Below are 27,606 nucleotides of genomic sequence, written 5' to 3'. Positions count from 1 at the left end.
AATGTAAATACTAGATAATACTAGAAAACACAGCAACTCCATTCGATAGGCCACCACTTTCCATGTAACAGAGCGCAGGGAGAAAGGAAAGCAAAGGGGGCGGGGCCAACCTGTTGAATGCAGAACACGGCTATGGGGTTTTACCGTAAACCGTGCGCTAGCCGCGTCCCCAGAGCAGAGCCTCTGATTGGTCGCCGTGCTGCGCGGGGGGGTCATAGGGGGGGTGGAGACGAGACGCTACGGCCAAAATATAGAGGCGATCAATGTTGCGGAGCCGCAGTTTAGTAGTTGATCAGTAACGCAGAGCATTACGCAACGAGCTGATAAAGGAAAGGTTGCGGACACAACGTGAAGTTTCTCGGTTTTTCTGGAACTATTTGAACGGAGTCGGACTTTAAAAAAAAAGGATTTGAGAAACAACTTTGTTATTAACTTTCTGACATTCGACGGTTCCATTAGGTTCATATCTTGTTTGATTATTTTTTAATTCCAAGGCTTTTTCGCATCAGGAGAACCATCATGTTCAAAGTGTGCCTCGTCCTGTTCTTATTCGCGTCCGTTTACTCGGAGTCGGTAAGTTGTTAATTCATCTCTTGCAATATGTCTCCAATACATTTCTTTAACATTTTATCCCTGTTTTTTGCCCCATTCCTTCCTTCCTTCCCTCCCTCCCACTCCGACATGAAGGCTACTGCCGTCCTGAGCTCTTATTAGACAGCTTTCATCCTAATCATTCCACTGAGATTAAGTTTGTTTAACACCCATGTGTTGCGCAAATGGAATAGTTTCAATTTAAACGAATAACATACGGATTAACCATTTTAACCGAACCCAGTGATTGTTAGCCTAGTTACCTAGTAGCTTCGGTGCTAGCTTTTTGGCCTGAGAGAGTTGTGAGGGTGAGGGGGGCATCTATATAGCTGCCTGGCTGCTATTATCCTGGATGGGGCCCTAGATGGGGGTAGGTAGGTGGCAGTGGTGGAAAGTAACTAAGTACATTTACTCCAGTACTGTACTTAAGTACAATGTTTGAGGCATTTTACTGGAGTGTTTCCAATTTTCAATACTACTTCTACTCCACTACATCTCAAAGGCACTTGAAGTATATTTTGATACCAATACTTTTGTACTTTTACTCAAGTAACATTTTGAACACAGGCCGTTTACTTGAAACTTAAAGTATTTTTATATTGTGGTATTGCTGCTTTTACTTAAGTAAAATGCCTTACACCACTGGTAGGTGGCCAGACAGACATTATGCTCATACTTTGATGGCCTTATCTTTGAAGTTTGTTTTCTTTAACTCGTGACTCCTTGTGATCAATAGAAAAATAAATCTGTTCGTTTATGAAAATGAAAGGACTGGCTTAACACACCAAACATTCCCAGTGTCCTTAAGGAGAAGTGTAGGGGCCTCTTTTATCTCTGTTATCAGCAGACGTCGGTTTTTTTTTGTCACTTGTTTTGTGGTGTATAATTAGGTGCTTTTTCCTCTGTCCTGTCTGACAAGTTGTGTGAAGTGTCATATCTGAATCTTTGATTTGTAAATCGATGTATGAAGGTGGTTGACCAGTTGACTGGGCAGGTAATGATTCCTGCTTTTTTGTGGAAAAGTCATTAGTCAGTAGTTTGCAGTGGGATTTTCAGCTCCTAACAAGTCCTTATACTTTTGTTTACACCTATATAGTTTATGTATACTCACTATACAGGTTTGACACGTAAATCTCTGCTGGTGTCTCATGTCTCTAGCTTATGTGTTCCTTGGTGACAAGATGAAGTCTGTGTGCCCCCCCCCCCCAACAAAAAAAAAAAAACATTTCCTGATGCATTGCATGTGTCCCAGTCCCAGGAAAGAATGGCCATGTGATTGTTGTTTTTGGTGTGTGTGTGTGTGTGTGTGTGTGTGTGTGTGTGTGTTGGAGGGTGTATATGTGGGTGGGACAGCTGAAATCTGATGGTAGGGGATATGCCACCCACCCAGTCTTTCACGCACTCAAATGGGGGGAGGGAGCAGTCACTGTAGAATATGGTGTGGGAGGTGATAATCTGCATAGCACTGGACCTCGTAGATACTGACTTTACCAGCCACTTGTTTGTGCACAGCCCGCACAAAGCATTTGAGTTGCCCTCTTTTTCAAGGGTGATGACTTTGAATAAGTGCAGACATGATGCCACTGGTAGATGTTTATAAATGTTACAGGTAGGTTAGTTGTAAGTGTGTAGCTTCTACAAGGCCTTGTGAAACTTGTGATATGTTCATTTTAAAGATTGGGTTGACATTGTGTTGTGGTTTTGCCCTAATAGTTCTTGTGGAAAACATGCTTAGGGACATTACCAGATAGATGGATGGATAGATATGATCACCCAAGTTGGTCCAATTCCTTTGAAAAATCAAACTGAGTTTGCCTCCTGGCTGTTGGCTAACCAGTTTCTTCAATCAGTCACCTTCTTGTCAGCTGTCATCTGAAGTAAAACATTAGCCTAAGGCTTAGTTTGTACTGTCAACAAGTTTTTCTCTCTGTTGAAAATATGACATTCTTGTCGAGTGACAGGGTCGTGTGATAAAGTACAAATCGGCTTTACAGTGTAAAGGCTATGGCTTATGACTTATGAGGCTATTCATCTGAAACTTCAGGGATTTGATTTTTAAAGTTACTAATGTAAACAACCCCCATGCACTTCCAGTGGAGTCTTGTGTTTTTTGTTCTCTCAGGCTCCTTACATAAAGGGTACTGTTATTATACTAATCTCAAAATGGAATGTGTGTGTCATTAGCAGTGAAACGATGCCCTCACAACCAAGAATTTTAAGCTTTGGTGGATGATTAATGATAGAAAATATTTAACATCAATAAGAAGATAATCATGGCTTGTGCTGTTAATAGCTGAAGTCTTCTCTTGTCACTTGTATGGTAGATTTCTTAAATATTTCACGTTGTACATGTGCAAACACACATCCCATACAAGGTATAAGGATCTGTTGGAATAATCAACACAATCACAGTCTTTGCTGTTCTGTTGATCAAGTCCCTCTGGTTATTCGTTAAGATAACCCTCCTGTGGTGCTGTGTGACAGTCATGCGTTTCTGTGTGTCATGCAACAACACGTTGGAATTTCCCATGATTGGTGAACTAAGCCTGGTATTCCACTGGTTGGAAGTTTTGAACTTTGCTTGCCGTGTTTGTCGCTATCCAGGGTGGCATTGACACACACACACACACACACACACACACACACACACACACACACACACACACACACACACACACACACACACACACACACTGAACCCCTATATATGTAGTTGACCGCGGTCCCACAGGGCTCTATATGATCTTGTAGATCTGCTATTTTCAGTGACTGTTCCCCCCCAGAATAGGGACACTGGGGTTCGTGTGTTTAATGTAGCGCACATTGAGAATATGCTACATTCCTCAAAGCCATGTAGGTTCTGCTTGCTCACTCTCCTCCCTCATTCTCATCTTCTCTCACACTCATCTTTCTCTTTTTTTTTGCATTCCCCTAGTGGAATGTGACCTCTGGTGACCTTGACTGGCCCTCTTGGGGATTTTGCACACTTGGAGGGATCTCAATGGGCCCTGGGTCCTTTTCATAAAGAGACACTCCTTTTCCCCTGCTGGCTGAGCCAGCTCTAGTGCTTCAACTGTTCTCACACCAAGATAAAAAAGAATGAAAAGAAAAGGTCTTTCTGTGCATTATCTTTGTAATTTACTTTCTAAAATATATATAGCCTATAGTTGTTACTCTGTCTCTATGCTCATCTCTAGTTCTCTCTTATAATAAGTCGTTGGATAGGCAGGGGCTTGGTGGTTTTTCTCTCATTTTTCTCTTCCCCCTTTTCCTTTGATGATTACTTAGCCCCTAACTATGACAATCCCTCCACCTCCCTCTATTCTTTTCTTCTCTCTTCCCACAGAGGTCATTAATGGAATGTGGGATTGGAGCGCCAAGCTAATCGATACAATGTCCTGCTATCAAACAATAGAGAAGTCTTGAGATGAAACTCAGGGCTTTTTCGGAGCAAGAGGCATGATTGGAATGCATTGTGTTTGGGTAGCATACGTCTTTTTAGCTGGCAAACTGTTTGATGTGGTAGGCCTGCCAAGAACCATATCATTTCCTGTAGGCTTATGTAGTCTTTAGACTTTCTTAGTTTAACTCGGTTGATCTGTGCAGTGATAAAACATAAAGGGTTTAGAATTAGAACTCATCTCAGGTGAGATGAGGGAACGCAAGGAACTTATAATCAGTCTTTTATTTGTTTTCCTAAATATTTGTGAATCCTTTTTGCTAAGTAAATTGCCCACTGACAGTTGACTTGACTTGACTAACCGATGACTTTGTGTGGTTGGGCAGATTGAATCACGGAAACCCTTTTTGATATCATGCAAGACCTTCTGCCATGTACAATAGCCATAGTCTTATCAGTTTGTCATAGATAAACCAGGCCAAACAGTCTTGGTCTTAATGCTTTTATTTCTCCCTCCCTCAACGGTCACAGCATTCACTGCCCATGTATGGCAGCATTATGTGAAAACTATTATTTTCTGCACATCAAGGTTATTTATTGTTGTACAAATAAGAGAACAAGCAGAACTGGGGGTGGATTTAATTTGAGTTCAGATAATTTATTATTAAGAATTAACTCCTGGAGACTGAGATTTTGATTTAAACGAACAAACTGGTGTAATTTCAGTCACTAACTTTTTTTTGTTTGTTATGTCCTATTTGGGAACATTTCTATGTTACACTTAAACCCTATGCATTGCATCTTCACGTATTTTGACTGTGCCCTCAATGAGTTCATCAGTTGCATTACTGAGATGAAATAAATGAACATAAAAAGCATTTCTTCAAGATTAGCTCCTGGGTCTAAGAGTGTCTGAGATGACGTCTTGCAGTGATTTTAATCAGGGCAAGAAAACCGAATCTGGATGTGGTTTTTGCCCCCTTTTGAGTTAATCCATGTCACACAACCAGATCTAAACCCCAGCTTGTTGCCTCCGTTGCCTTTTGGGGCCTCTGGCGCAGCCTAGTCCATTTGTTATGTCTCGTTGGAATGTAGCCGGTTTTGAATTTAGCCCCCGATCATTTGCACCAGAATGAGCCAGTTTTTCCCCCCTTTCCCCCCTTTTTTAAGGAAGTTTTTCTTTTTTGCATGATGGGTGAATTGAATGCCTGTGTGATGAAAGAACACGTAGAGAGGGAGGGACAGAAAGAAAAAGAGAGCATGATAAATGGTGTCACTAGGATGTAATAATGGTTCCTGCATTGCTGTCCGCTGGTCTATAAAATCCCTTTGGACCATGGAATGTTGGCACAAGGAAGGGGAGGCTTTTTGTCCTTCCTGCTTGTGCTGGAGAGGAGTTATTTGATTCCCCCCTCCCTCATATCTATTCAACCACTACATAGTTGGAGGTAGCCAACATGAATGTATGTGGTGCCTAAGTAGGTCTGCCAAAGTACTAGGACCATGCTTGACCCATACATGGCCCAATGCTTCTTATCCAAATTGATTCCAATCACAGTACACTGTAAAATGTTGAGTGTTCATTTAACTGAGATTGTACAAAAGTAATTGGTTAAATTTTGTATACTCTCAGTTACACATGGATAAATAAAAAAGGATTTTACAGTATGCTGTAATATTTATTTCAGATTGTCACTATAAGCAGTCCAAGTCAATGTTTTGCATAATGATTTCTTCTTGGCTGACCTGCCCGAGTACTAAAGTATGCATTTCTTATCTACAAAAGTTGACAAAGAACACATTCTTATTTACAGCAACAGCCTGGGAAAGTGGCCTTAAGAGAAGCATGCAGTAGGCTAGCTCACTAATCCCCAACCCACACACACACACATACACACACAATCCTGAAGATTCTTGGATAGAAGTCTGTTGTGGTTTTGTGGTGGAAATAGCAGTGGAAATCATAGCGAATGCCAGAGGAGAACAAGGAATCTGAGTCTTGTTGTGGTGGTTTCCTTTGGGGAATAGTATAATTATTTTATTTTGCCTCAGAGTAACTTGATGTGGCCTCCATATTTCTTGGCCTCTTCTTCTGCCTCTGGCTGCTTTGTCATACTTGACAGATACTCTGATTCCAGGCCTCAAGCCAGGCCAGAGTATGAGCTACTACAAGGCCCCATGTAGTGGTTGTTTAAAGCTTAGCGATTGGAAATGATTTTCTTTCAACTGGAGTTGCTGACCTAATATTACCTATATTATTGTATATCAACGTAGATTTATTCTATTTGTCTGTTTGTACGTTTCCAGGCATCTAACCTAGTACTGAGACTTATCTGTGTCACGACAACTTCTTCGTTTTAAAGTTTGCATGCTGTATGCTCATAATCGTAGACCATTTTCTCTTACATCCCACAGTTTGTTGCACACGTTACATAGTATAGGGTAAACTAAGCTACAATGGCTTATTTTAGTAGCTCCACTCATCCCTTCTGTGTCTGAACAAGCTGTGTGTCTCAGCAGTTAACCAGCATGGTCAGTGGTCACAGAATTGAGGATGATGGCTACAAGACTGGCTACAATTATGACTGATCCTGATCATTAGTTACACTGGTTTTGGGAATGACATGACTTCTTTTTACCCCCTCACATCTCACACTGTCTTGTTAGGCTAAATTGTTAGGCTAAGTATTCTCAATTACACTGTTGTAAATAAAATGTCAATCTTATAGTATTCCACGGTTAATTGTGGAAACTAAAGCTGCAGCAATGTATACAATGACACATGATGAATGATTGTGAAGCCCGGTTGAGGGCTTTTGGTGGCAATTTACTGGCAAAGTAAGGAGGGGGATTGTCGTGTGTTGGGATAGCCGTCTAGGAACCATTCATCTTTGAATGAACCATCTTGATTAGTGGGACTGGCCCCAAATATCTGAATCATTAAGATTTTCATTCAACAGTCTATTCGAACATCAATTAAATCCTGTAAAGGTGCACTTAATAGAGCGCAAATCTCTGCCAGGAGGCATGACCTTACAATAGGGATGTATGCAGTTTAATTACAACCTAGAGCCATGAAACGGTAGGGGTGTAGGGCAGCATGTGATGTGATTACTAGTTGTACATCAGGGATCCTCCTCCTCCCTCACATACACATTCATTGTCTCCCTCTATCTGTCAGATTGCTGTCAATCAAATGTCATTGTAATCTTCAAAGTCTGATTGTTAATTCCTGACTGTGTGTGTATTTAGTTTGCATCACTCAGTCAAAGGCTGCAATTTTGAAATGTAGTCTAAGAGTCTGCTTTTCGCTGCCCCATGTGTGTCCCCCTAGAGAGGGAGTTAGGCAACACAAGGCAGTTGCCAGCTTACTGAAGGGATAGGCTTGTCTTTAAATCGACATGGCAATCGTTATCGTTTTCACCAAGAAGAAAGAACAAAACTACTTGACAAGAAGAATATTGGCACAACTGAGAGATTTTATGGGAAAATAATGATATATATATATTTTTTGTACCTGCATAGATCATCAACTACAATATTCATGCATTGGCATTTACTTTCTTGTTTTACAGATAAGATGCCAGGGCAGCTTTTTCTTTTATTAATGTGAGTGGCTCTCGAGACACATGTATTTACCCTCTGTGGAGATTTCACTGTAAAGAGCTTTGATTTGATTTATTGGCTAATTCACAAAGGTTGGTGCATGCAATGCACTGTGGGGGCAAGTGTCCTTGATCAAGGCCTTGAGATCAAATTATCTGTTGATTATGTTGTAAAGCCACTACTGGTAAGAGTCAGACACTTGACCAAATATAAATGGATAAAATTATGCCTTTTTAAAGTTGGTTATTTGTTTAGCTTTAGAGACTTGATGAAACTTAAGTTAACTTCCTGACTAGGAACTAGATTGACCCCAACCATGACCAACTGAAGTCACCACACACTACCTCTCAGTGACACACGCATACACACCACCTCTCAGTGACACACATACACAAACTTCCTCTCAGTGACACACGCATATTACACACTACCTCTCAGTGATACACATGTACACACACTACCTGTCTGAGACAGCCACTAAGTCAACAGAGAGAGTGCTTTTGAGTGGAATGAGCGGTTCCCTTTGTACAACTGTACACTAGCTCTTTTATATGCCTCGCAGTATACGTGTACACAGTAAAATCCTCAGTGTTAATTGATCTATTTAATTCGGAGTGTGCAAATGTATATGGACTAATAAATTATTGGTAGTTAGGAACCAAATGAACCCTACAAGTCTGTAACTCTGAAAGTCAAAAAGCACTGAGGATGTTACTGTGTAGTGCATTGTGTGTACATGCCTGTGTTTCCATGTATGTAAAGTGAGGACACTTGTCTCTGCATGGGGTGTGGACAATGGACATTACACAACACCACTGTCTGCACATCGTGTCTCTAGTCTAGTGCAGTGAATGTGAGGTGAGGTTCACATGAGGGTGGGCCGTGGGCCAGGACTTAAACAAATTTGAGAAATGCACAGCAAGCATGACACGAATATTGCTGTCAAGCCACAATTGTGTATTTTATGTTGTCATATTGAAATCCTATAATCTAATCTGACTTGTCTATCCCAGATGATTTAGTCATGTAATCCATTTGATGTCAGCATGTGATGTTACTGGATAACACAATATTTTAGTGAAGATATCAAGGTGTTGGTTTCAAACCTGTGTCACATCTAACCAATGCTTTCGAGGACTTTGCGGACCACATGGATGAATTGTTGGGAGTCAAACACCAGTGTAGAGATTGTCTTTTGTCAGGGCTGTCCGTCAGCATTATGTTACGGAGAGGACTGCGATATCTTGGCACCTGCCAATTTCAACTAGATTGGTCTGGGATCCATGCTGGGTAGCTTTTTTGTAAATTTTTATTCGCAAACAAGAAATCGGGTATTTGGATTTGGCAATGTGATTACCTTTAACAGCTACATGGTTCTTTAGATAATCGTACTAGATTACTTAATTACTTTATGCCAGCATGCAATAAGCACTTAAGCCGTATATATAATTCATCTTCATAATTCATCTTAAAATGATAAGTCAAAATATCAGATCTAAAGCTCACAACGCTTTGCAATGCAACACGTTGTGAGCTTGTAGATGGGCTATTTTCACTATTTGTTGTACATGGCTTATGTGTTTTTAAAGAAACTTTCCCAACACTCACTAGTGGATGCTGGACAGTACAAATGCAACTAAATGTAGAATAGTCTTTGTTATTTTTCATTATTTTAGGTTGAATCCCCTCATTTGGCTACCAGCTGTGTGCTGAACAGCTAAGTCTCTTGTTGAAAGAATAACTACGTGTAACCTTTAAATTGTGTTACTGACTTTGATGTGACCAGTTGAGCAGATCCTGACCGACACCCCAGACAGGCAAGTGATTGTGACCGACACCCAGACAGCCCAGTAAAGCAGTCAGGCCTGAGTCACACGATGCCATTTGAAGTTGTTGACAAAGTATGGAGAGAGATGGGGTTGGGCCAAGCAAGACTGACATGCTTTGTAGTTTTACAAAAGACCATTTCTGTATTGAATCAGTAATCCTTTTACTTGTGGTGTTTACTTTTGCGTCAAAGTCAAAATACTTGGGCTTGAGTTTACTAGTTTAATCAGTTACAAAAAAAGCACACCAAAATGGAATACGTTGAATATGTGTCTGTAATGCCAGTTACTCAAAAGGACCGGTATATCGTTATTGTTTTTTTGTAAAGTAATGGTATGACTACTTTGTCATACTATTATAGTGTTACACAAAAGTAGCAAAAATTGCCGATTTATGTAGATCAGCAATTTTACTTTTTTAATCCTGAAAAATAATTGGGACATATGAAGTTTCCACCCTATGGCAATGATATCAAGCCGATTTCCAGCTTTCACCTAGTTTCAGGTAGAAGGTGGAGTTGAAGTTTAGCCACTGGGGTGAGCGATGGGATTGGCTGCAGGCTATGGCAAGCATCGATGCTGTACTGTTTAACTAACTGTAGAAAGTACAGCTTTAACTTATTAACATGGCCTGTACTGTACCCTGTGAGATCACACGTACAGGAAATTGATTTAAATTAGTGAGGAATGTAAATAAAAGGTCATTTATTTATTCTTTAAATTGGACCCAAATTATGGTTTACTTTGCGATCGTAACTCTGACATTGTGCTGAGCAGAATTCAGGATGATGTCAGTAACTGAACAAAGGGGGGATCATTTGTCTTCATTGATGTTTTTGTGGGCCACAAAATGAAAGCAAGTTTGTTTACTGGTGTCATACAGAGATATAATTATTTAATATGTCATTCTTCTCTGTTGCAAATTTAATTGTGGTGTGTGTGGAAATGACCAAGTTATTTACCCTCTATTATTTACCAACTTTTTCCTTCTGGACTTAAGTGTTGGACACATGCAGTCATTCATTTTCTGTCAGAGATTTCCTGTTTTGCTGTTGTATGCCATTATTTCCTGTCCTTTTTTAAACCATTGTCCTGATCGCTTTCCCCGATAACATCCACTCAGTAGCTTAAATGTAGTCTTCTGCAGTGCTTTGCCAAGTCTTTGATGGAAGGCCCTGATACAGTCCCTGAGGGAATGACATCAAAGACTTGAGAGAGAAGATGGTGGGGTGAGACATGGAAAAGGGGGAGCGTGCACTTCCATAACTACTCGAGCCCTATTTTATACTTTGTCGTACAATGGTGTCGTTTGAAAATAGCCAGTCTACAGGTTCACAACACATCATGATAGCTTGTAGATCTGCAATGTTTTAAAAATACATTGCCTTTTAATGACGTGCCCAAAATATAATGCCAGGTTGAAAGTGGATAAGGGGAGTTTGTCACGACCCGCCACGGGCTGTCGTCTTATCAATCCATCAGTCATGGATTTGCAGCGATACGAGTCACCCGAACGGCATGCGGGGATGGTCGAATCGGAGGGAGGAAGTAACCAATAAAGCCATTACGATAAGATACAGGACGTTCCCCCAGGAAGTGGTCATCGAAACTCAATTTGTCTTATCAGCGCAAACTGAATCAACATGGTCTGCAACGGAGCTGGCTTCTCTACTCTATACGTTGCGTCTTATCTCCCCAGGCCAGGAAAAGAACCGAATAGAAGAGAAACTGTAGTAGAAATGTGATGCCAAATTAGTTTCTATCACTTTTCTGCCATTCTTTAACCACATGCGTCCATATTCCGGGGTGAACATTCGGCGAGAATAGATTTACAACAGATCTACAGCAGATCTACAACATTTGCCCCAAAAACCCACCCACAAGCACAGTAGCACACAGCACATTGTGATGGAACACGTAGTGGCCTTGTAGATCGTCTATTTTCAGCTAAGAGAGTTGGTAGAGAGGGGGAAAAAGGAGTAAAATAGTATAATATCCTACAGCATAGATTCCTGTTGTTTTTATTTGTTGGCTTAGGCTTACATATGTTAACACATCAACTTGTATTCTTTCAGTAAAACCAGAGGTTATATCGCCTAGCTTACAGGAATACAAATACGGCATGATATCGGTTAGCCATTATTGGCAGTACAGTGTAATCTGGTTCCAAGTAGGCCTGTTCATTGCGTCACGTGTGACATTGAGTTATATTGTTCACCTGAAGTCTATCTGCCATCTGTGTGCGTTACCAGGTTCCAGGCTATTGTGACTTGTGTATACATGGGGTTGCTATAGTGTGTCCCACATGGCTCCATGGTAGCTGGAAACTGGGCTATAGATAGTCAGGAGGTACAGGGAAGGAATCTAGAGCGCTATCGCTAAAGAAGGGGAAGAGGTCGATGTGTTTTTGCTGCGACTTTCGATCATTTTCCTTAGCGATTATTATTCTATCAATAACACTTTTTTGATTGAATGATCGAGAAGCATGTTTTTTATGATAAAACAACATTTTAACAAATCAATGCAAAAAAATCGAACAGATTTTTTTATAATCGACCAATTTTGTTAGTCCGTTTAAAGGTACACTAAGTGATATTTGTTAAATCGTTCATATTCTGATAGCATTTTTTGCCATAGAGTGTTTGTTCAGTATAGGGGTCCCCCCATATCTCCAGTTATTCAGTTAACAGAAAATACATTTTCCCATTCGGGACACCAATTTCATCCAATCAGGAGAAAACTAAAATAAGATGATGGGTAAGAGGTGCATCTCGCGACAACGCAGCATACAATTGGTGTTGGCTCATGGTATCGGCCCAGAGGAAGAGGAGAAAGGGAGGGGTTGATGTGCGGAGTAATGACAGAGGAGGGGGAGGCAGAAGAGGGCAAGAAAGGTAATGAGAAGGGAGAGAGAAAAGTGAAGAGGGGATGACAGCAGGACGAAAGAAGATGAATGAAGGGAGGAAGGAAGAAGCAATAGGAAGAGGATCTACTCTTGTCATAGGGAGACATGGCGAGCAAAAAAAGAAGAGGAGAATGAAAGCCGTCTGAAGTGAATCTAGGCTTAGGCCTGTCAAAATGATTACATATAATCGCAATTATTTGAGATAATTGCATTAGTTTTTTGCATAATCGTCTTAATCATGTTTCCATATGTTCATATTTACATTTTCAAAAATAATGACAATTGCAGATCTAGAAGCTCAAAACATGTTGCGTGCGCTTTGAGCTTGTAGAACTGCTATTTCCACTATTAATGTAATTGAATATGTATGTTATTTGTCATATCTGCCCTGTGCAACTTTTGTTTACGAAGCCTAAAAGCCTAAAAAAACTGAAAATTGTATTCATATTGTTCCAACAACAGAAACACAATTAAATCGTTAATCGCAATTATTTGAGTGACAATTAATCGTCAAGTAAAATGTCATAATCGTGACCGCCCTATCTAGGGTTCAGCCTAATTTATTCGTTTTTTTGGGGCGTGCATCGCGGTCAAAACAACAACATGTGAGTTAGGCGTAATACAGCGTGAGCTAACAGGGGGAACACTGGTTGCACTGCTTATCGTCTGACAAGGAAAAGAGGCAGCATTTCCTTTTTTCAAGAACATAAAGTGGTTCAAACTTTTCATTACAATAGAAACACAACTATGCATTCCACTTTCACCTGACACTCTGGCTCCTTTTGGGGCTTAAGAGTCGTTTGAATCCCCCCCACATTGAGTGGGGGTGGGGGGGTGTAGAAGAAAACAATAATTGTCCTTTTCTGTCCAAGGGTCAACAGACATCGGGCATCACAAAGAATAAGGATGCACATTCCGGTGTGGTGGTATTTCTTTTGGGTCTTTTCAAAGCCAGTTGCCTCCTCCATGCAACTGCTTGAATAGAACAGATGCCTGTCTCTGTGTTGGCAGATGGAGAGATTGTGCCCCTGTTTTAACGAAGAGGAGGGAGCGGGGGGGGGGGGAGCTGACTGAAGGCTTAGCCCTCATTACCTTGGTCATTGATATGCTCCCGAGGCGCCCAGTGGCATTGTTTGGTCTCTATTGAAGGGACAGACTGCAAAGGCCGGCGGGTGTCTTGACAGACTGCCTTTCAGTATGTTTCAAGATGGCCCGGGAGAGCTTTAGGATCTTCACGCAAAGAAGACCGAAAAGAACACGACTTCAACCACTTTGCGAAGAGGAATCTGTCTTTGAACACATAGCTTCCTCTGTGCATTTGACAGATGACCGCTGTGCACCAGCATTGGCCTTTGTGTCACTGGGAGTCTGCCTGGCTAAAGGGCACATGACAGTGGTTAGTAACATTTACCCGGGAGTCACCAGCTCACTGCAGGAGGAACACAACCCTCTGTTGATTGCGGCAGTCAAACAAATGTAAGTTGTTCTAAAAATAGATGGTTGGGTACCTGCCAGTGAAGAGACTGGTAGACACATGATGCAGTCTCAGCCAAAGTGTATTTGTCTGTTTACTGTGGCGGTGTTAAGTTCCTACTGCGGTTGTTGTCACCCCTGAGCAGCCTCTTGAGACATTACAATCCTCTTTAAACGGGAAGCGTTGTCCCTGTTGTCTTGACGGCTTCTTTTGATCAGGCAAGCGAGGAGAGTGGGTGGCTAGATGATGCCTAGTGTGACATGAGCAGCTCCTTTCATAGGAGACAAAAGAAAAAAGGGCCAAGAAATGTCATGTTTCTTTTGCAGAAACTCCTATTTTGGGTACAATATTTCCCATTCACACCAAATCGAGTCACTTAGGCAACTTGTGCGTCACTTGAGAATTCTGTATGAAATCCCTTCATTTTCCCTAAATGAAATTCTTTGACAAATCTCCACAGTTCATAAAAGAAGTAATTGAGCTTAACCTGAGTACCAGTAGTCTTCTTGTTTCCTGACTGAGTTGAGTTCTAATGGATCACATGGTTAATGGCTTTTATCTACAGCAGTATTTAACCCCTTTCACTGATTTCCAAATTCAATTACCCTTTTTTTCTCGACTACAACATTTTGCTTATTAAAACTTGAGAGAAAGCCATGGCTTGTGTGTGATGCCATGAATTAATGATAATTCACCTTTTGAAGGATATGAAATGGAGTGAAAGAGTTGCAGTTATTCTGCCTCCTGAGCAGATTTAGTCCGGTTTTGATATCAATGTTAAAAATAAAACATAACAGCAAAGTATTACTTTCTATTCAATTCAGTTGTGCCAGTCAACTTAAGGATTTAATTAGGTTTATCCCTTTACAGATCAGCAAGTTCACACAAAGTGTCAATGTTTTATCAACATAACGGTAAAATAAATATTTCCACTTTCACACATTCCCCCTGTAGTACCTCTGTGTACCGCTCTATGCCCTAGAGACTAGGGTAACAATTAGAGAACGGCACCAAAGCAAGTTTTACTTTGCTGTTTTATGTCTGTGCTAGTAACTCTAGTAAGTGATTGCCTTAATGGCCACAGTTAAGAAATCTGTATTGAAACGAAGAATGGCTTTGTTGAGATATTACATTACTTTTGTTTAAACTGGACAAAGACCTTGTGTCTATATGCTTTTGTTGCTCTGTGAAGCACGGTGCTCCATGACCAATCTCCTTTGTTTTCCAAGTGCTTTCTAAATGCGTTTGAGCAGATAAAATAAGAGATGTTGCCTATTTTAGCCTGTATCAACTGTTGAACCACAGGCAACAAATTATATATTTTCACTTTGCTCTGTAAAGAATCTTGTTTTCCTTGCTGGCAGATGGTCTGTGGTTTGGTCATACCCAAAACCCATGCAGAAAATAGGGAGGGAGGACAACGTTGTGGTTTGATTCTGTCAACCTTTTAAAAAATGTCTGAACAAATAATTAGGTGACTGAACAAATAATTGGGCTAAGTTAAAAGAGTTGTATCCATCTGAGAGAGGCGATATATGTTTTGTTTTCTTATTTTATCAGGAAAAAAACGTTAAGTGTTAAATAGCTCTATATTGTGATAGTAATCATTGCTAGAGATTGTTTGATCTCATCAGATAATTAGTAAACAGAAAATACATTTTCAGGTCAGGATACCCAGGAGTAAATACTCATATACAGGATAAGCAAGTGAAAAAAATGTAAGGCAAAATAAATTGGAACTGAAACTGTATTTTCTGTTTACTAAAGAGCTGGAGAGACAGAGAGAGATCCCTGTTACTGAAGAATGTATTACACTCAGAATATAGAGCTTTAGCTTTTTTAATAAACCTTTTTGTTTTAACCAAAACAATATCACTTGCAGCACCTTTTTTAATGATGGCTGGATAATCTGTGGTTTAAAGGTGGCTGAAGGAGGCGAGCACATGTGTCCATGTTTAGGTTTGGTCAACCCTTGTTATTTCTGTCTGGAATGTTGTGCACTGACCACATGAAGATGGTTTGTGCCTTGACTTCTAACCTATTTTGGAGTTTCTCGCCTATCCTCGGTTTATCTGCATTCCATGACGTTGGCTTAGCTATGCCTTGTTAGTGTTTCATTCTGCGGTTGCTCTCTGGCCCGCACCAGACAGTGCTGGAATGCACGTAGCCTCCACTGTGTTGCTAAGTACATCATAGACATTTGGTTCGGTGTGCACACATTTTTAACCCTAGATTACAAGGGTTTGCTAATGTTTTCTATGTGGTTTAAATGTAGCAGTTGTGTTTAATAGGGTATGTTGGTGTTAAGATCTATTCCTGTTTCAGTCCTTTTTACAGACAGTTCTAGTGTTGCTTGTTGCTGAAATATTTATGAAATGAATGGATTCAGGCCCTGTATACCCATACATGAAAAGAGACTTTTTTTTTAGTTTGGGCTCATTTTTCCGTGTTTGTGTGTAGACAAAGTATACAGCGCTGTCCCCTCATAGTGTGTGTCTGAGAGAGTTTTGTGCTTGTGACATCGAGTGTGCTCCGTTATCCCCTTTTGATTAAATACATTTTGTTCAATGGGGGACGTGGACAAAATAGTGCTGGTTCTAACCTTGCGAACAGGAATTTTCACATTTACAGATCATTGTACAGACTATTCCACCATATTATTAAAGAACAGAGGCGCCAGAATGCTCCGTGGAGGTCACTGCTACATAATCCAGCAGTCTGATGACACAGGACGTCACCAGTTTTGTTCTGGTAGTAGCCTGTCACATGGCTGTGTATGTAACGAAGGAGAGGTCAAATACATTCTAGGCACTGCTGATGCATTGAAGTCAATGAGAGCCGGTTGGACAAGCATAAGAATAAACACTAACTCTGAATTATTGCAGCCTTTGACAGATAATCTGTTCAGGTAAATAAAAGAAGACATATCACACATTGTTTTCTGATCTCTTGTTTTTCCGATGTGCACCATTATTTGTTTAATTATTGACTTTATCTAATGAAAACAGAGCAAGCTGGTGAGTTTTGGGTCATGGTGGGACTCTGTCAGGTGCTGTTGACAAGCTGTCAATTGACAGTCTCTCAGTGACAGCCATGTTTTTGCGTTTTCGTGTGGATGTAAAAGTTTGTATAACGGTGCTTGGGTAGACAGAATATTTTTTTTTAAATTAAGTGGGAAAAACCCAATAAAAAAAATACATATACTATATCTATCCTTTGTCGTTGCCTGGATTACATAACTGCTACATATGGCCAGGTGCAACAGTTGTGTAATGCCGTTACCTTTATCCCCGCTATTTTTAACTTTCTGGGAACACGCACACTCTATAACAAATACACTGGCTGACATCATAACTCCAGGATAACTCAAACTCCCTCAGAAATGTCAGCTTGTCATCCCCTCCCTCCTCCCGTCTCTTTCCTGTCGTGACCTGTCTCAGGAGACCGCCTGCAAGGCTGTGGTATGTTCTGGATGTCTTGGGGAACGCCAGTTGCAGTTTACACCCGACACTATACACAAAGTTTCTGGTTCTTGTGTGGATAGGGCTGTGTCAGTCACGATCATGAAATTGAGATTATCTCCAATAATTGCGATCAGGCGATCGTGTAATAATTGTGTCAGGGTCTTGTGGAATGGTTTCTTTGCATGTCCTTCAGGGGCACATGGATACACACACCCTGGTGAGCCCCGGACCACCAGGGGTCCTTCAGGGGGTCCCCAGCTAAATTGATAGTTGGGATTAGGAACTAGCAGTGTGAATCTTTTGGTATCCCGTAATTCGATTTCAATTCTTGGAATTCTCAATTCAAAACAATTCCCATTAAATGTTATCCCTTTTTAATTCACAACACTTGCCAGTACACATACGTTGCTCTGAAAATTTATATCATTCAATGTTCCAGTTATTACCTGTTGATCCTAGATGACTGAGGTCAATATCTGCTATCAACTATGAAACATTTAGTTGAATTTAGTGATTCAAGAGGTTTGTCACTCATACAAGTGTGTGCAGTGAACTGTTTTGTGACATGCTCTGCAGAAGGTGCTAAAGTTAGAGCTTAAGCACCAGTAATAATAGTGAAACGTGTGAAAAGTACAGTGTAGAAAAATATATCTAAAATAACCTTATTTTGTGTGTGAAAGAAATAAACGATGTATACAAACAATTTGCTTGTAGAACAACCTCTGTAGCTGACAAAAACGGATGTCTCATAAGATTCAACATTATTACTCACCGTTAGCAATGCTCATATTCACCGTTAATAATTGATCTACAAATCGTATATCCCTTAGTTGCCCCACCTCCCACCTGCTAAATCCATGCCCAGAGGACGTTGTAAAACGCGTCAAGGAGTAGGATAGGCCGCGGGATAGGCTTATTTTTCACAATATTATTGCAAAATGACTAACCTGCTCCCAGAATTTTGACTCATACATCCGACATCTGATTGAATGTGCCTGACTCAGATGAATACACATTATTGTTGACAGTGAGTGTGATTCCTATAAAGTGATTCAGAGAGCCTTGTCCCTGCATGCCCCAGCAGGAGTTGAATCTCATCTGAATAGCAGGGGAGGAAATAAAGAGCCGGTAGTCACCATTTTACGGCTTAGGATTAGGCACGCACCCACGCACGCATGCACGCATGCATACACACACACACACACACACATGCAGGAGCCCCCCTGTGTCCCATGTATGGGGTTTAGATGAGGACAGAGTAGAGGATTTAAGTCTACTTTGGATTTGTTTCTGAACAGTGTTTCTTTTGTCAGTCTCTGATTGAGGACAAGTGTCACACATACACTCCTGTGCAAAAAATCACACGCACATAGAGCAAAAAAGGGAGAGATCAGGCCGGTGAAGGGAAATAGTCTGAAAAACAGAAGTACTACAGAGAGGGGAGAGAGAGAAGGCAATGCTGAAGGAGATGGAACAGTAATGTTCCATCTCGTTCAGCAAAGGAAGTCAAAAGGAAAACGGGATAGAGAAAAATGTAAGATGCTTAGAGTTCATTTAAAAACTCAAAAGAAATGGGCATATGGGGGAGACAAAGGGCAACCGGACAGCATGCAAACATTGCAGAGAGAAGGGCACACAAAGCAGGATAACAAAATTTGAATCCGACAAATGGAGGGCAACAGGAGAGCAATACTGCAGCAAGGGACCCACCTCGTTGCAAACGGGAGTCACGTTAAAATGGCTGCGCCTGTTTGAAGCCTGTGTGCAAAGCACTAAACAATGGAGCCTGCCCTCCCCTCCCCTCTAGTCATATAGGCCACTTTAAAGAGAGGGAGGATTAACTTCAAACAGCGCACACATTATTAGGAAATAAGGCATTTCAGATGCACACAGACATTAAAATAGTATTACAGAACACTCGCACAATGTGGAAACCCCAAAAAAACCTCTGAACGAATGCACACAGCGCTGCAGGCCCCTGGGTAGGCTTAGCTACCAAAGAGTTACCGTTGCAGCAAACCCTTAAAATTAAGACCCCTTAAAAGACTCAGATGGAAGTAATTACCAAGAGAACTCATGATGTCACTGTGTGTGTGTGTGTGTGTGTCCATGCACGTGCACGTGTGAGAGGGGGAGAAAGAGAGAGGGGATGTGGTAAAGTGCCTAAGCATGTTTCCAATATGTTTTGGGGGGCTTTGTTCTTGATTCATTGTAGGTCTGATTGAATCATATAGGCCTACGCTAGTCTTGCTATATGCATTGCTCTCTCCATCTTATCTCGTCATTCGTCTTTCCCTGGTCTTTTGTTCAACATGCATCACGGCATGAATGTCTGTCTCTTCAGTAGTTGGTTTAATTCAGCGACTACTTGGGCAACATTCAACACTTTGTGAATGGGAATTAGGAAAAGGAATAAAAGTCATACTGTAGAAAGAAGTTAGAATCTCCACTCCTTTAGTAGATGCTCATCAGCATCCTGCAATTTCACAAAGACATTGGATTATTAGCACTCTTATCCCAAACTCTCACCATGTGCTACTGCCATCAATAGCAAAACATTTTTTTTTAATGCAGACCACACACACACACTTTTTTTTTAAAGTCTTCTACTCGAGAATTACCCCTTTTGTACCTCCCAGTCCCTCCCTAATGTTTGATGTTTACCACATCTTAATTGTGTGTGTTGGTACTGGTAGACACGCTCAAGCAATGATGATAATTAGATTGATGTAGGTACTGTATGTGTGTGGTTGTGAGCACATTCAACAGCCCTGTGTCCTAATCCCATTCTCGTTGCTTGCTCACTGGGCAAATGGTCAATCAAATTAAAAGTGCTAATATGATTGAGAGGTTGATGCGTCTCCTCATTATGTTAAGCTCTGTGGTGATTAGTGGTGTGTTAAGTGGAGCTATGCTACCGCTGGGCTTCAGGCTCCAGGCTTGAATAAATCCCACGGACGTAGCCATTGTACACTTCTAAGCTGCATGCCCTGCATGCAACAGTGAATTCACTTATTAGCTGCATGGCACCCTGCATCCAACAGTGTATTCATGTCTTAACTGCAGGCCCTGCATCAGTGAATTGCAGCTACAAAGCAGTTCAATTGAATTGGTTGGGAAGTTTGTTCGCTTCTCTGTTGTTGGAAGGACACAATTGGAACCAACTGATACAAATGTTGATACAAATACATCTTTTCACTATTTATCTATGTATATTTCAGAAAGGAGAAGCACAATAATATGTGTCCTATAAACCCACTGCATAATATTTGTCATTGATACTAGTGTTAGCCTCCCTAAAATTACCCTATTTTGACTGGTAGGGCTAGGAACATGTATGTGGGAACATGGGAGACTATTAGCATTGTTCTTGGAACTGCCTGGTTGGATACAGGTTTTAAATCGGCTATTTGTGAGTCTAAAGAAGGAGCTGTTGGTAATATATACCTGGTACTAATGGGAAAAAATCCCTGCTATACTACTGTGTGACACGTGTGTTCCTCTGTAACCTCTCCTATCCAACCGTGTGTGTCCCTCTATAACCGCTCCTTTCTTACCATGTGTGTCCCTCTGTAACCTCTCCTATTCTACTGTGTGTGTTCCTCTGTAACCTCTCCTACTGTGTGTGTTCCTCTGTAACCTCTCCTATCTTACCATGTGTGTGTCCCAGCAGGTGAGGGAGACTGAGACCTGGATGCCCATGAAGACCACACAGACCGTCGGCATGTTGACGCGTCCCGAAGATCTGGTCTCGTCGGGAGACTCCCAGAATGGCTCCGATTTTGGCTTCACTACTGATGAAGAGGACGACGAGGATGAGGATGATTATGACACTCTGTACGATGATGAGGACGAGTACGACGAGTTCTCAGGATCCGGTGATGGAGGTTCGTTGCTTTATTTATTATTATTTTTCAGAAAGAAGGCAAGACTTTGAAAAAAAAAAAAACTTTTTTTTTAATCAGCTTTGTTCATATTGTAATTCTGTCATTTATGATGATATTATTATTGTTTTCTGATTTTTGCCAACTTGAAAAGGCGTTCTACTGCCTTAACATTATGAAGTTACTGTCAGTTAAACTTATTTTTGGCTTGCCCAAAACAAAGAAGTTCTGCGGACAAAATTGTTAATGCAGTTCCACTTTGACTGCTGAAGGTTCCATTGTTAAGACACCGCCCATTCAGTATGGAATATGAATTCTGACCAATCGCACACAATGTTCGCAGTGCTGTGATCTGATTTTGTTTGAAAATCTCAGAGGTGCAAGAAGTTCAGGGGGGGAAATCAAGCAAGGGAATGCGTCTGTTTGTTTTGGCTGCAATCACATAATTTTGTTCTAACGACCTTGTATGCTCGTAGAAGTATGCTGCCCGCTTAACTTGGAACCACTTAACTGAGAATCTCTTTCCCTCTACAGCAACAACCGTGCCAACCAAGAAAGAGTACGCCAAGCCATCATCTAAGGTGAGGTTGCTCTACATACATCTTATGGTTCATCGTGCTCTCTCTTCTCTAGATCTTAATGTATATCTCCTCCTCAGAGCAGGGTTAAACTTAACTGATGTCATGAACTTAACTGAAGTAATGGAGTTTCTAGATCCTAATGCATCTGTATCCTCTCCAGCCCGAGGTGTACGACAACAAGATCCCGGAGCAGGAGCGCCCAACACGGACCTCTGTCAATGAAGTGGAGATCGTACAGAAGAGCAACGAGATACCTATACTGGGGAATGAGGTCCAACATGGCGACGAGCACCCCTCCAATGTTCTCATGTCCCACGCCAGCGACGAGAGCATCTTCAACAAGACGGAGGTCCTTGCAGGTGAGTCTTCAACACAGGGAAATAATGCAGTGTTGGTCTAAGATATACGTCTGTGAGCAATGGCGCCGGTAGTCTCCGAAACGGACAAGAGAATACAAAGGAAAATAGAAAATGTCACACCTCAAGGTGCAAGGCCTACATAACTGAACTTCCAACACTCTAATCCACATTCTAAGGTTCATTTGCATTAGAACATCGAGAAAGTGCAATTCATGTCAAGGAACTATGCATTAATCCTTGTACGTTATTGTGAGCCAAAAAAATAACAGACTGTGTTTGAGGCTGTGAACCAGCCTATAGTTATGGCTTGGCAAAGAATGGATATAATGGGTTAGACTAAAATAGGCAAAAGTTACGATTCCATTCAATAGTAGTAATTTCCAAACAACTCTACTCCATATAATCACAAACATGTGGCTCACATACTGCAATGATTGTGCCAACGTCTCCTCTTTTTATAAGTTTAATGTTTGGTGACGCTTAAATTTAGCTTAGTTTATGTTTTGCCATATGACCGTGTCACTTTCCAAAAATAAGTGTTAAATGGTCAGCATTTCTACAGTGTCTTGATAGTGAAAAAAAGTCAAAATGAAGCCAGACGAACAATTAAAGGGAGCCTCCACACACTCAAAACTGTACATAATCAGATTAAAAATAATAATATATATGTATATGTGTATATATATATAGCAAGCTTTCGGTCCTCCTTCTGCCTGAAGTGTCTTGATCCAAGGCACTTTACCATGTTCTTTACATTCACACATTCATGACAACCAAGCAAGGCACCAACCTCGGATCTAGGAGCAGTTAGACCTGCTGACATTGACTGAGAGCATATTGACAATCGCTTAAATTAAAACATAAGATTATAAGTGCCAGAAGGACCTCATATTTGAGCTTTACTGTCTGTGTTAACAACTGACGAAAGTGGCCTGCCCACACTGCTGCTTTTTCTAACGCGTTGCTTTATATTTTGTCTTGTCCAGCTCTGATCGCAGGTGGGGCTGTGGGGCTGATGTTCGCTGTGCTCCTCATCCTGCTCCTTATCTACCGCATGAAGAAAAAGGACGAAGGCAGCTACGACCTGGGGAAGAAGCCTATCTACAAGAAGGCCCCCACCACAGAGATCTACGCATAGACAGCCTTCTCCCCCCCGATGACCTCTCACTTTTAAAACCTTAAAAGTCATCCTCAGGGTCGCCACAGGCCCCTACAGTGCCTCCCCATCAATCCCCCCCCATCTTACTCCTTTGTTTTTGCTGTCGGCAACAATACGGCAACAACCCTGGGAGAGAAAACCGGACACGCAGTCGATTGATTGCAGATGTTCCAAGAATCTTATTGGTGCTCTCCTATCCAATCAGAGGCTTCGATGAACTGTACGTTTTTTCCCCTTTTTTTTTCGTTCTGTCAAACAAGGAAGAGATGTGCCAGGGCTGGACCATTTCAGCTGCCAAAACCATTCGGCACAAGATTTTCAATCTTTTTGTTTTATTTCTCACCGTTCTCTCTGCCTCCCACCCTTTTGTAAAAAGAGGACAACTGAACAGACAATTGTGGACTTAGCAAAGAGAGATGTAACTCTCCCCTCCTCTCTATATTCCCACTCTCCCACTTTACCCCCCCTGCCCTCCATTTTCTAACACTAACACTGTGCAATGACGTTCCCTCATCATGGTACACATTAACGGTCCAGTTATTTATTTTCCCTCTCCTTTTTCATTCCCTCTCCTCCTTCTCTTTTTTTTGTCTCTGAAACTTGTATGTGGACTCTGGTTCTGGTGCTACAGATGCCCACGTTAGCTGTAGCGAGTGACTTTTTAATTTAAACGTTTTTATTTTTTATCTTTTGGATTTTATTTGTTTTAAAGAAAAGAAATCCTTGTGTCTCAGAAGTTCCGTTTTATTTGCCATTAACAATTGCTTGTGCTCAGAAAAGTTAAATTGGTTGGAAAATATAAACTAGTAATCTTGTGATAATAACTTAAATGAGGTACGCTCTGTCAATCCGTTAATACTGCCACACAGCTGACCGGAAAGAGAAAATAAGTCATATTATACATATGTGTCAGACTTGCGCGAAATGGCAATGTTTGTTTTCACCTCCCAAGTTCAACCAGATGGGTTGCTTTAACCCCCAAATGTAAGACGCTGCTAGTTCTAGGTAAGCTGTCATTCACAGCTACTAAATTATCTGTATTATTGACACATTCTGGTACTTTTTAACTGTAATGTGTGGGGAAACCCCTCACAAATCTGGCACCTAAAGGAGGAAAACAAACTGTAGTTATAATGTGCTATTTGACCCAGGTCTGACCTACACACACACACACACACACACACACACACACACACACACACACGCTCTTGGAGAGCAAATGATCATCTCCAGTTTGTGGCTTACAGTACTTCAAAAGGCTGGAGGATGTGTCACCAATATAATTATCACTGCTGCTTCAGGGTCTGTCTTTGATTATTGTGATTTGGATTGTACTCAAACCAACATGCTCTTGCAGGATGACACACCCACATTCCACACACACACACACCCACACAGACTGTGTGTACTCAACTCCATGACAGCCAACATCATGATAGTTCGCTTTGACTTCTTCTCAAAGTAAAGTTTGTGTGTATCCCATTGCCATAGCTTATTATACTAGTGAGGTATTTGGTTCCATGCCTTTCCATTAAGCTATACACACTGGCCTTTTGTTTGTGTGCTTGTCAATCAGCAGCCACACATTTGAAGGCCAAGTTCTGAGTTCCAAGCTCAGTTGAGCGTTCATCAAGATGTCCTGGTCCATTGTGCAATGGTCAGTATAAATATTAGCTCTGTGTCAGGGAAACCATCAGGGTTCTGTTTTTGTTGAGAAAATGTATAATTTTTTTTTTGTTTATTTTTTTCATGCTTGTCTAATAAGCTAGACTGATAGATTCTTACTTTTATCCGTGGGATCATCAATGTCGATCATCCGAATCAGTGTTTCTCAAACTTTAGAATTTCAAGGACCCCCATAACTCAGACCTGTACGGGTCAATTTGGAATTCCCCTCAAGGAACCCTGAGGGTCCCTGGACCCTATTTTGAGAACCACTGATCTGAATGACTGAATGGATTTGTGCATGCACTAACAAGCATGTTATGGTTTTTGATGCTCATCTTTCTCAGCTTAAATAAACACACTGTATTCAAAAGCACACAGCCCATTCTACCAGAGATCTACAGTATCTGTACATAGTCATTGAAATAATGTAACATTAAACTTGGTACTTAGCCGTTTCTTGGCAAAAAAACAACAACACACAAACGTTACCAAATATTTAAATGCCAAATTGTTTTCCTTTTCCCATTTTTTGTTTTTGTTTTAAGTTTCATTCTTAACCACATGAACCCTAGCGTCCCTATCCTGGGGGGCGAACATTCAAACATTCAGCGAAAATGGAAGATCTACGCGTTGCGAGATTGGCTATTTTCGGTAAAGAGATTTAGTGTAGGGAAATACTAGCGGACCTAGTATAGAGCCCTTCGGGACCCCGGTCAACCAAGTATATAGGGTTTAAATGGGGTTTAACCTGAATTTACTGTAATGGCTTGGAGTAAAAGTGGGCTTCTGTCACCTCTGCTTTCATGCAGAGTGAGGGAAGCCTAACCCTACCAATACTAACTCGCAATCTGTCAATATTCTCCACTGCAGTGTACCCCCCCCCCCTCCCCTCCCCATTTTGTTAGTAGATCAACTTTTTTGTATTAATTTAACTGTCAAAATATTTTATTGCCTTTCAGGTTGGGGGGGTGTTTATTTCTTTTGTTTAGTTTTTTTCCTCTCCCCGCTTTTTAAGCTGTTGTATATGTGATTTTAAAAGTTTTATATACACTAGTACCGAGATTCTCTGAAGCAAATAGTTTTGAAACCTTTTTTTTTCTTTTTTTTTTTGTAAGTTTTTATCATTTAGACTTTTTTTAAAAAACGGTATGTATTTATGTGTTCATTGTTAGAAGGATTGCTGATGTGGTTGGCGTTTTTAATCATTTGTTCGTCTTTCAGGGGGACGTTATACTGATGAGCCATGTTGTCCGTAGCAGACCTAGGTCCACTTGCTTAACTGAACCTGGCACAGTCCAGTGTTTCCCACTAGCCCGTGAAACGTCACTTCTTTTCGTTAGTCAGCCAGACAGACACCTTTTAAAGTTTTAGGGGTCAAAGGAGAGTCAAATTGCCCAATCAAAACAGGCTGGTGTATAGTTAGAATGGAGTCCAACCCATTTGGTTTGGGAGATGGGTGGGGAAATGTTCTGGTGGATTTTGGCTCTTGCTCCAGTCTCCCTGTTGTGACAGCCAGTCAGGGTTTCTACTTATGCATCTGATCTCGTTTCTGATGCATTGGGTACAGTCAATCCCAGAAAAGAAAGCATTTCAAATACTAACTTTTTCAATGTCTTTAAAGAGATTGCTTTAGCCTGTATGGTGAGAATGTGTAGTTGTTGTTTTTTTCTGGGGGGGCTATCATATCAGTTTGACTGCAGATATGAGTAGTTCCTAGAAATTCAACTACTTTAAATACATTAAAGAGGGGCAATCCAATTGTCTCTGATACATAATTTGAGCCCAGAAGAATGCATTTCAAATGGTAGTTGGTCCTAGGTCTGGTCATTTAGCATGGGAGAGATATGTTCTGCTGCTTACTATGTCACAAACATCACATGTGAATCACCAATGGAATGGAGGAGCCAATGAATCATTGGCTTCTGCATGCAGGTTCTGATTTATTATTGGAAATAAAGCTATTTTTATGCACATTAACATTTTAACAATGCCTCCTTTTGACTGAGTCTTTTTTTCTTAGCTTGGTTTGTGTGTTTTTGAAGTTGAATAGATGTTCAGAGTGGTAGGATTGTATACAATTTAACACAGTCGAGAGACTTGCACAGATCTGTCTATTTTATTTCCATGTTCGATGGATTGATGGATAAGATAGATATGCCTTTATTGATCCCTGTTGGTAAATTCAGGTGTTCCAGCAGCAAACATGAAATGCAGGATAGATACTTGTAAGAGTAGAGTTTTATAACTTAAGATAAAAAAAATAAAAAATAAAAGTAACCACTGACCTAGCTGTAGTTCAATGACCATCTAATAATATATGAGAAATATTTTAAGCAGAAAATAAAAATGACTTTATACACACAATTTCTGATATCAGGGACTGACACTGCTTAGTGCTGCTCACACATAACTACTTGCACGTTTTGACCACAAAACCCTGCTCGAAATGAGTGTTGATTTAGTGCATGTGAGGCCGCCACACCGTAACTTAAAATTACCCCAGTATCTGTATAATGCTACATCGCATATCAAATGTCTTATGTTGCAGCATAAGCCAGATTTATGCTCCGTCGTATGGCGGTGTCACTTGCCAAAAACGTGTTCTGGCCTTGTAGGTTGGCTGTTTTCTACGCGTGACACTGTTTTATGGCGAAGTAGAAATCAGGCTGTGGTCTGCTGTGCCCTGGCT

The 27,606-nt window shown here is 40.9% G+C and overlaps 1 protein-coding gene across 2 annotated transcripts; it reads left to right on the top strand.

The window, feature by feature from the left end:
* The first annotated feature begins 273 nt into the window (after window positions 1–273).
* Window positions 274–26,905, top strand: sdc4 (syndecan 4). 2 transcript variants are annotated; one of them, XM_080424382.1, is made up of 5 exons: window positions 274–573; window positions 20,940–21,153; window positions 21,685–21,731; window positions 21,892–22,090; window positions 23,077–26,905. In XM_080424382.1, the coding sequence occupies exons 1-5, from the start codon at window positions 520–522 to the stop codon at window positions 23,226–23,228; spliced, it is 666 nt and encodes a 221-aa protein (XP_080280508.1). In that variant the 5' UTR covers window positions 274–519; the 3' UTR covers window positions 23,229–26,905. The 2 variants fall into 2 exon arrangements, with proteins under 2 accessions (XP_080280508.1, XP_080280507.1); XM_080424381.1 differs by having other exon boundaries at window positions 20,937–21,153.
* Window positions 26,906–27,606: the final 701 nt, after the last annotated feature.

This window comes from Gymnoscopelus braueri (assembly GCF_963280865.1).
Source record: "Gymnoscopelus braueri genome assembly, chromosome: 3".
NCBI classification, from domain to species: Eukaryota; Metazoa; Chordata; class Actinopteri; order Myctophiformes; family Myctophidae; genus Gymnoscopelus; species Gymnoscopelus braueri.
This window is presented reverse-complemented; position numbering and strand designations above follow the sequence as displayed.

Excerpts from the sequence above, each read along its gene's own strand:
- sdc4 (XM_080424381.1), top strand. The coding sequence starts at position 520 with ATGTTCAAAGTGTGCCTCGTCCTGTTCTTATTCGCGTCCGTTTACTCG. Across the intron at positions 21,732-21,891 it reads ACGCCAAGCCATCATCTAAG|CCCGAGGTGTACGACAACAA; the intron begins GTGAGGTTGCTC and ends TATCCTCTCCAG. Across the intron at positions 22,091-23,076 it reads CAAGACGGAGGTCCTTGCAG|CTCTGATCGCAGGTGGGGCT; the intron begins GTGAGTCTTCAA and ends TGTCTTGTCCAG.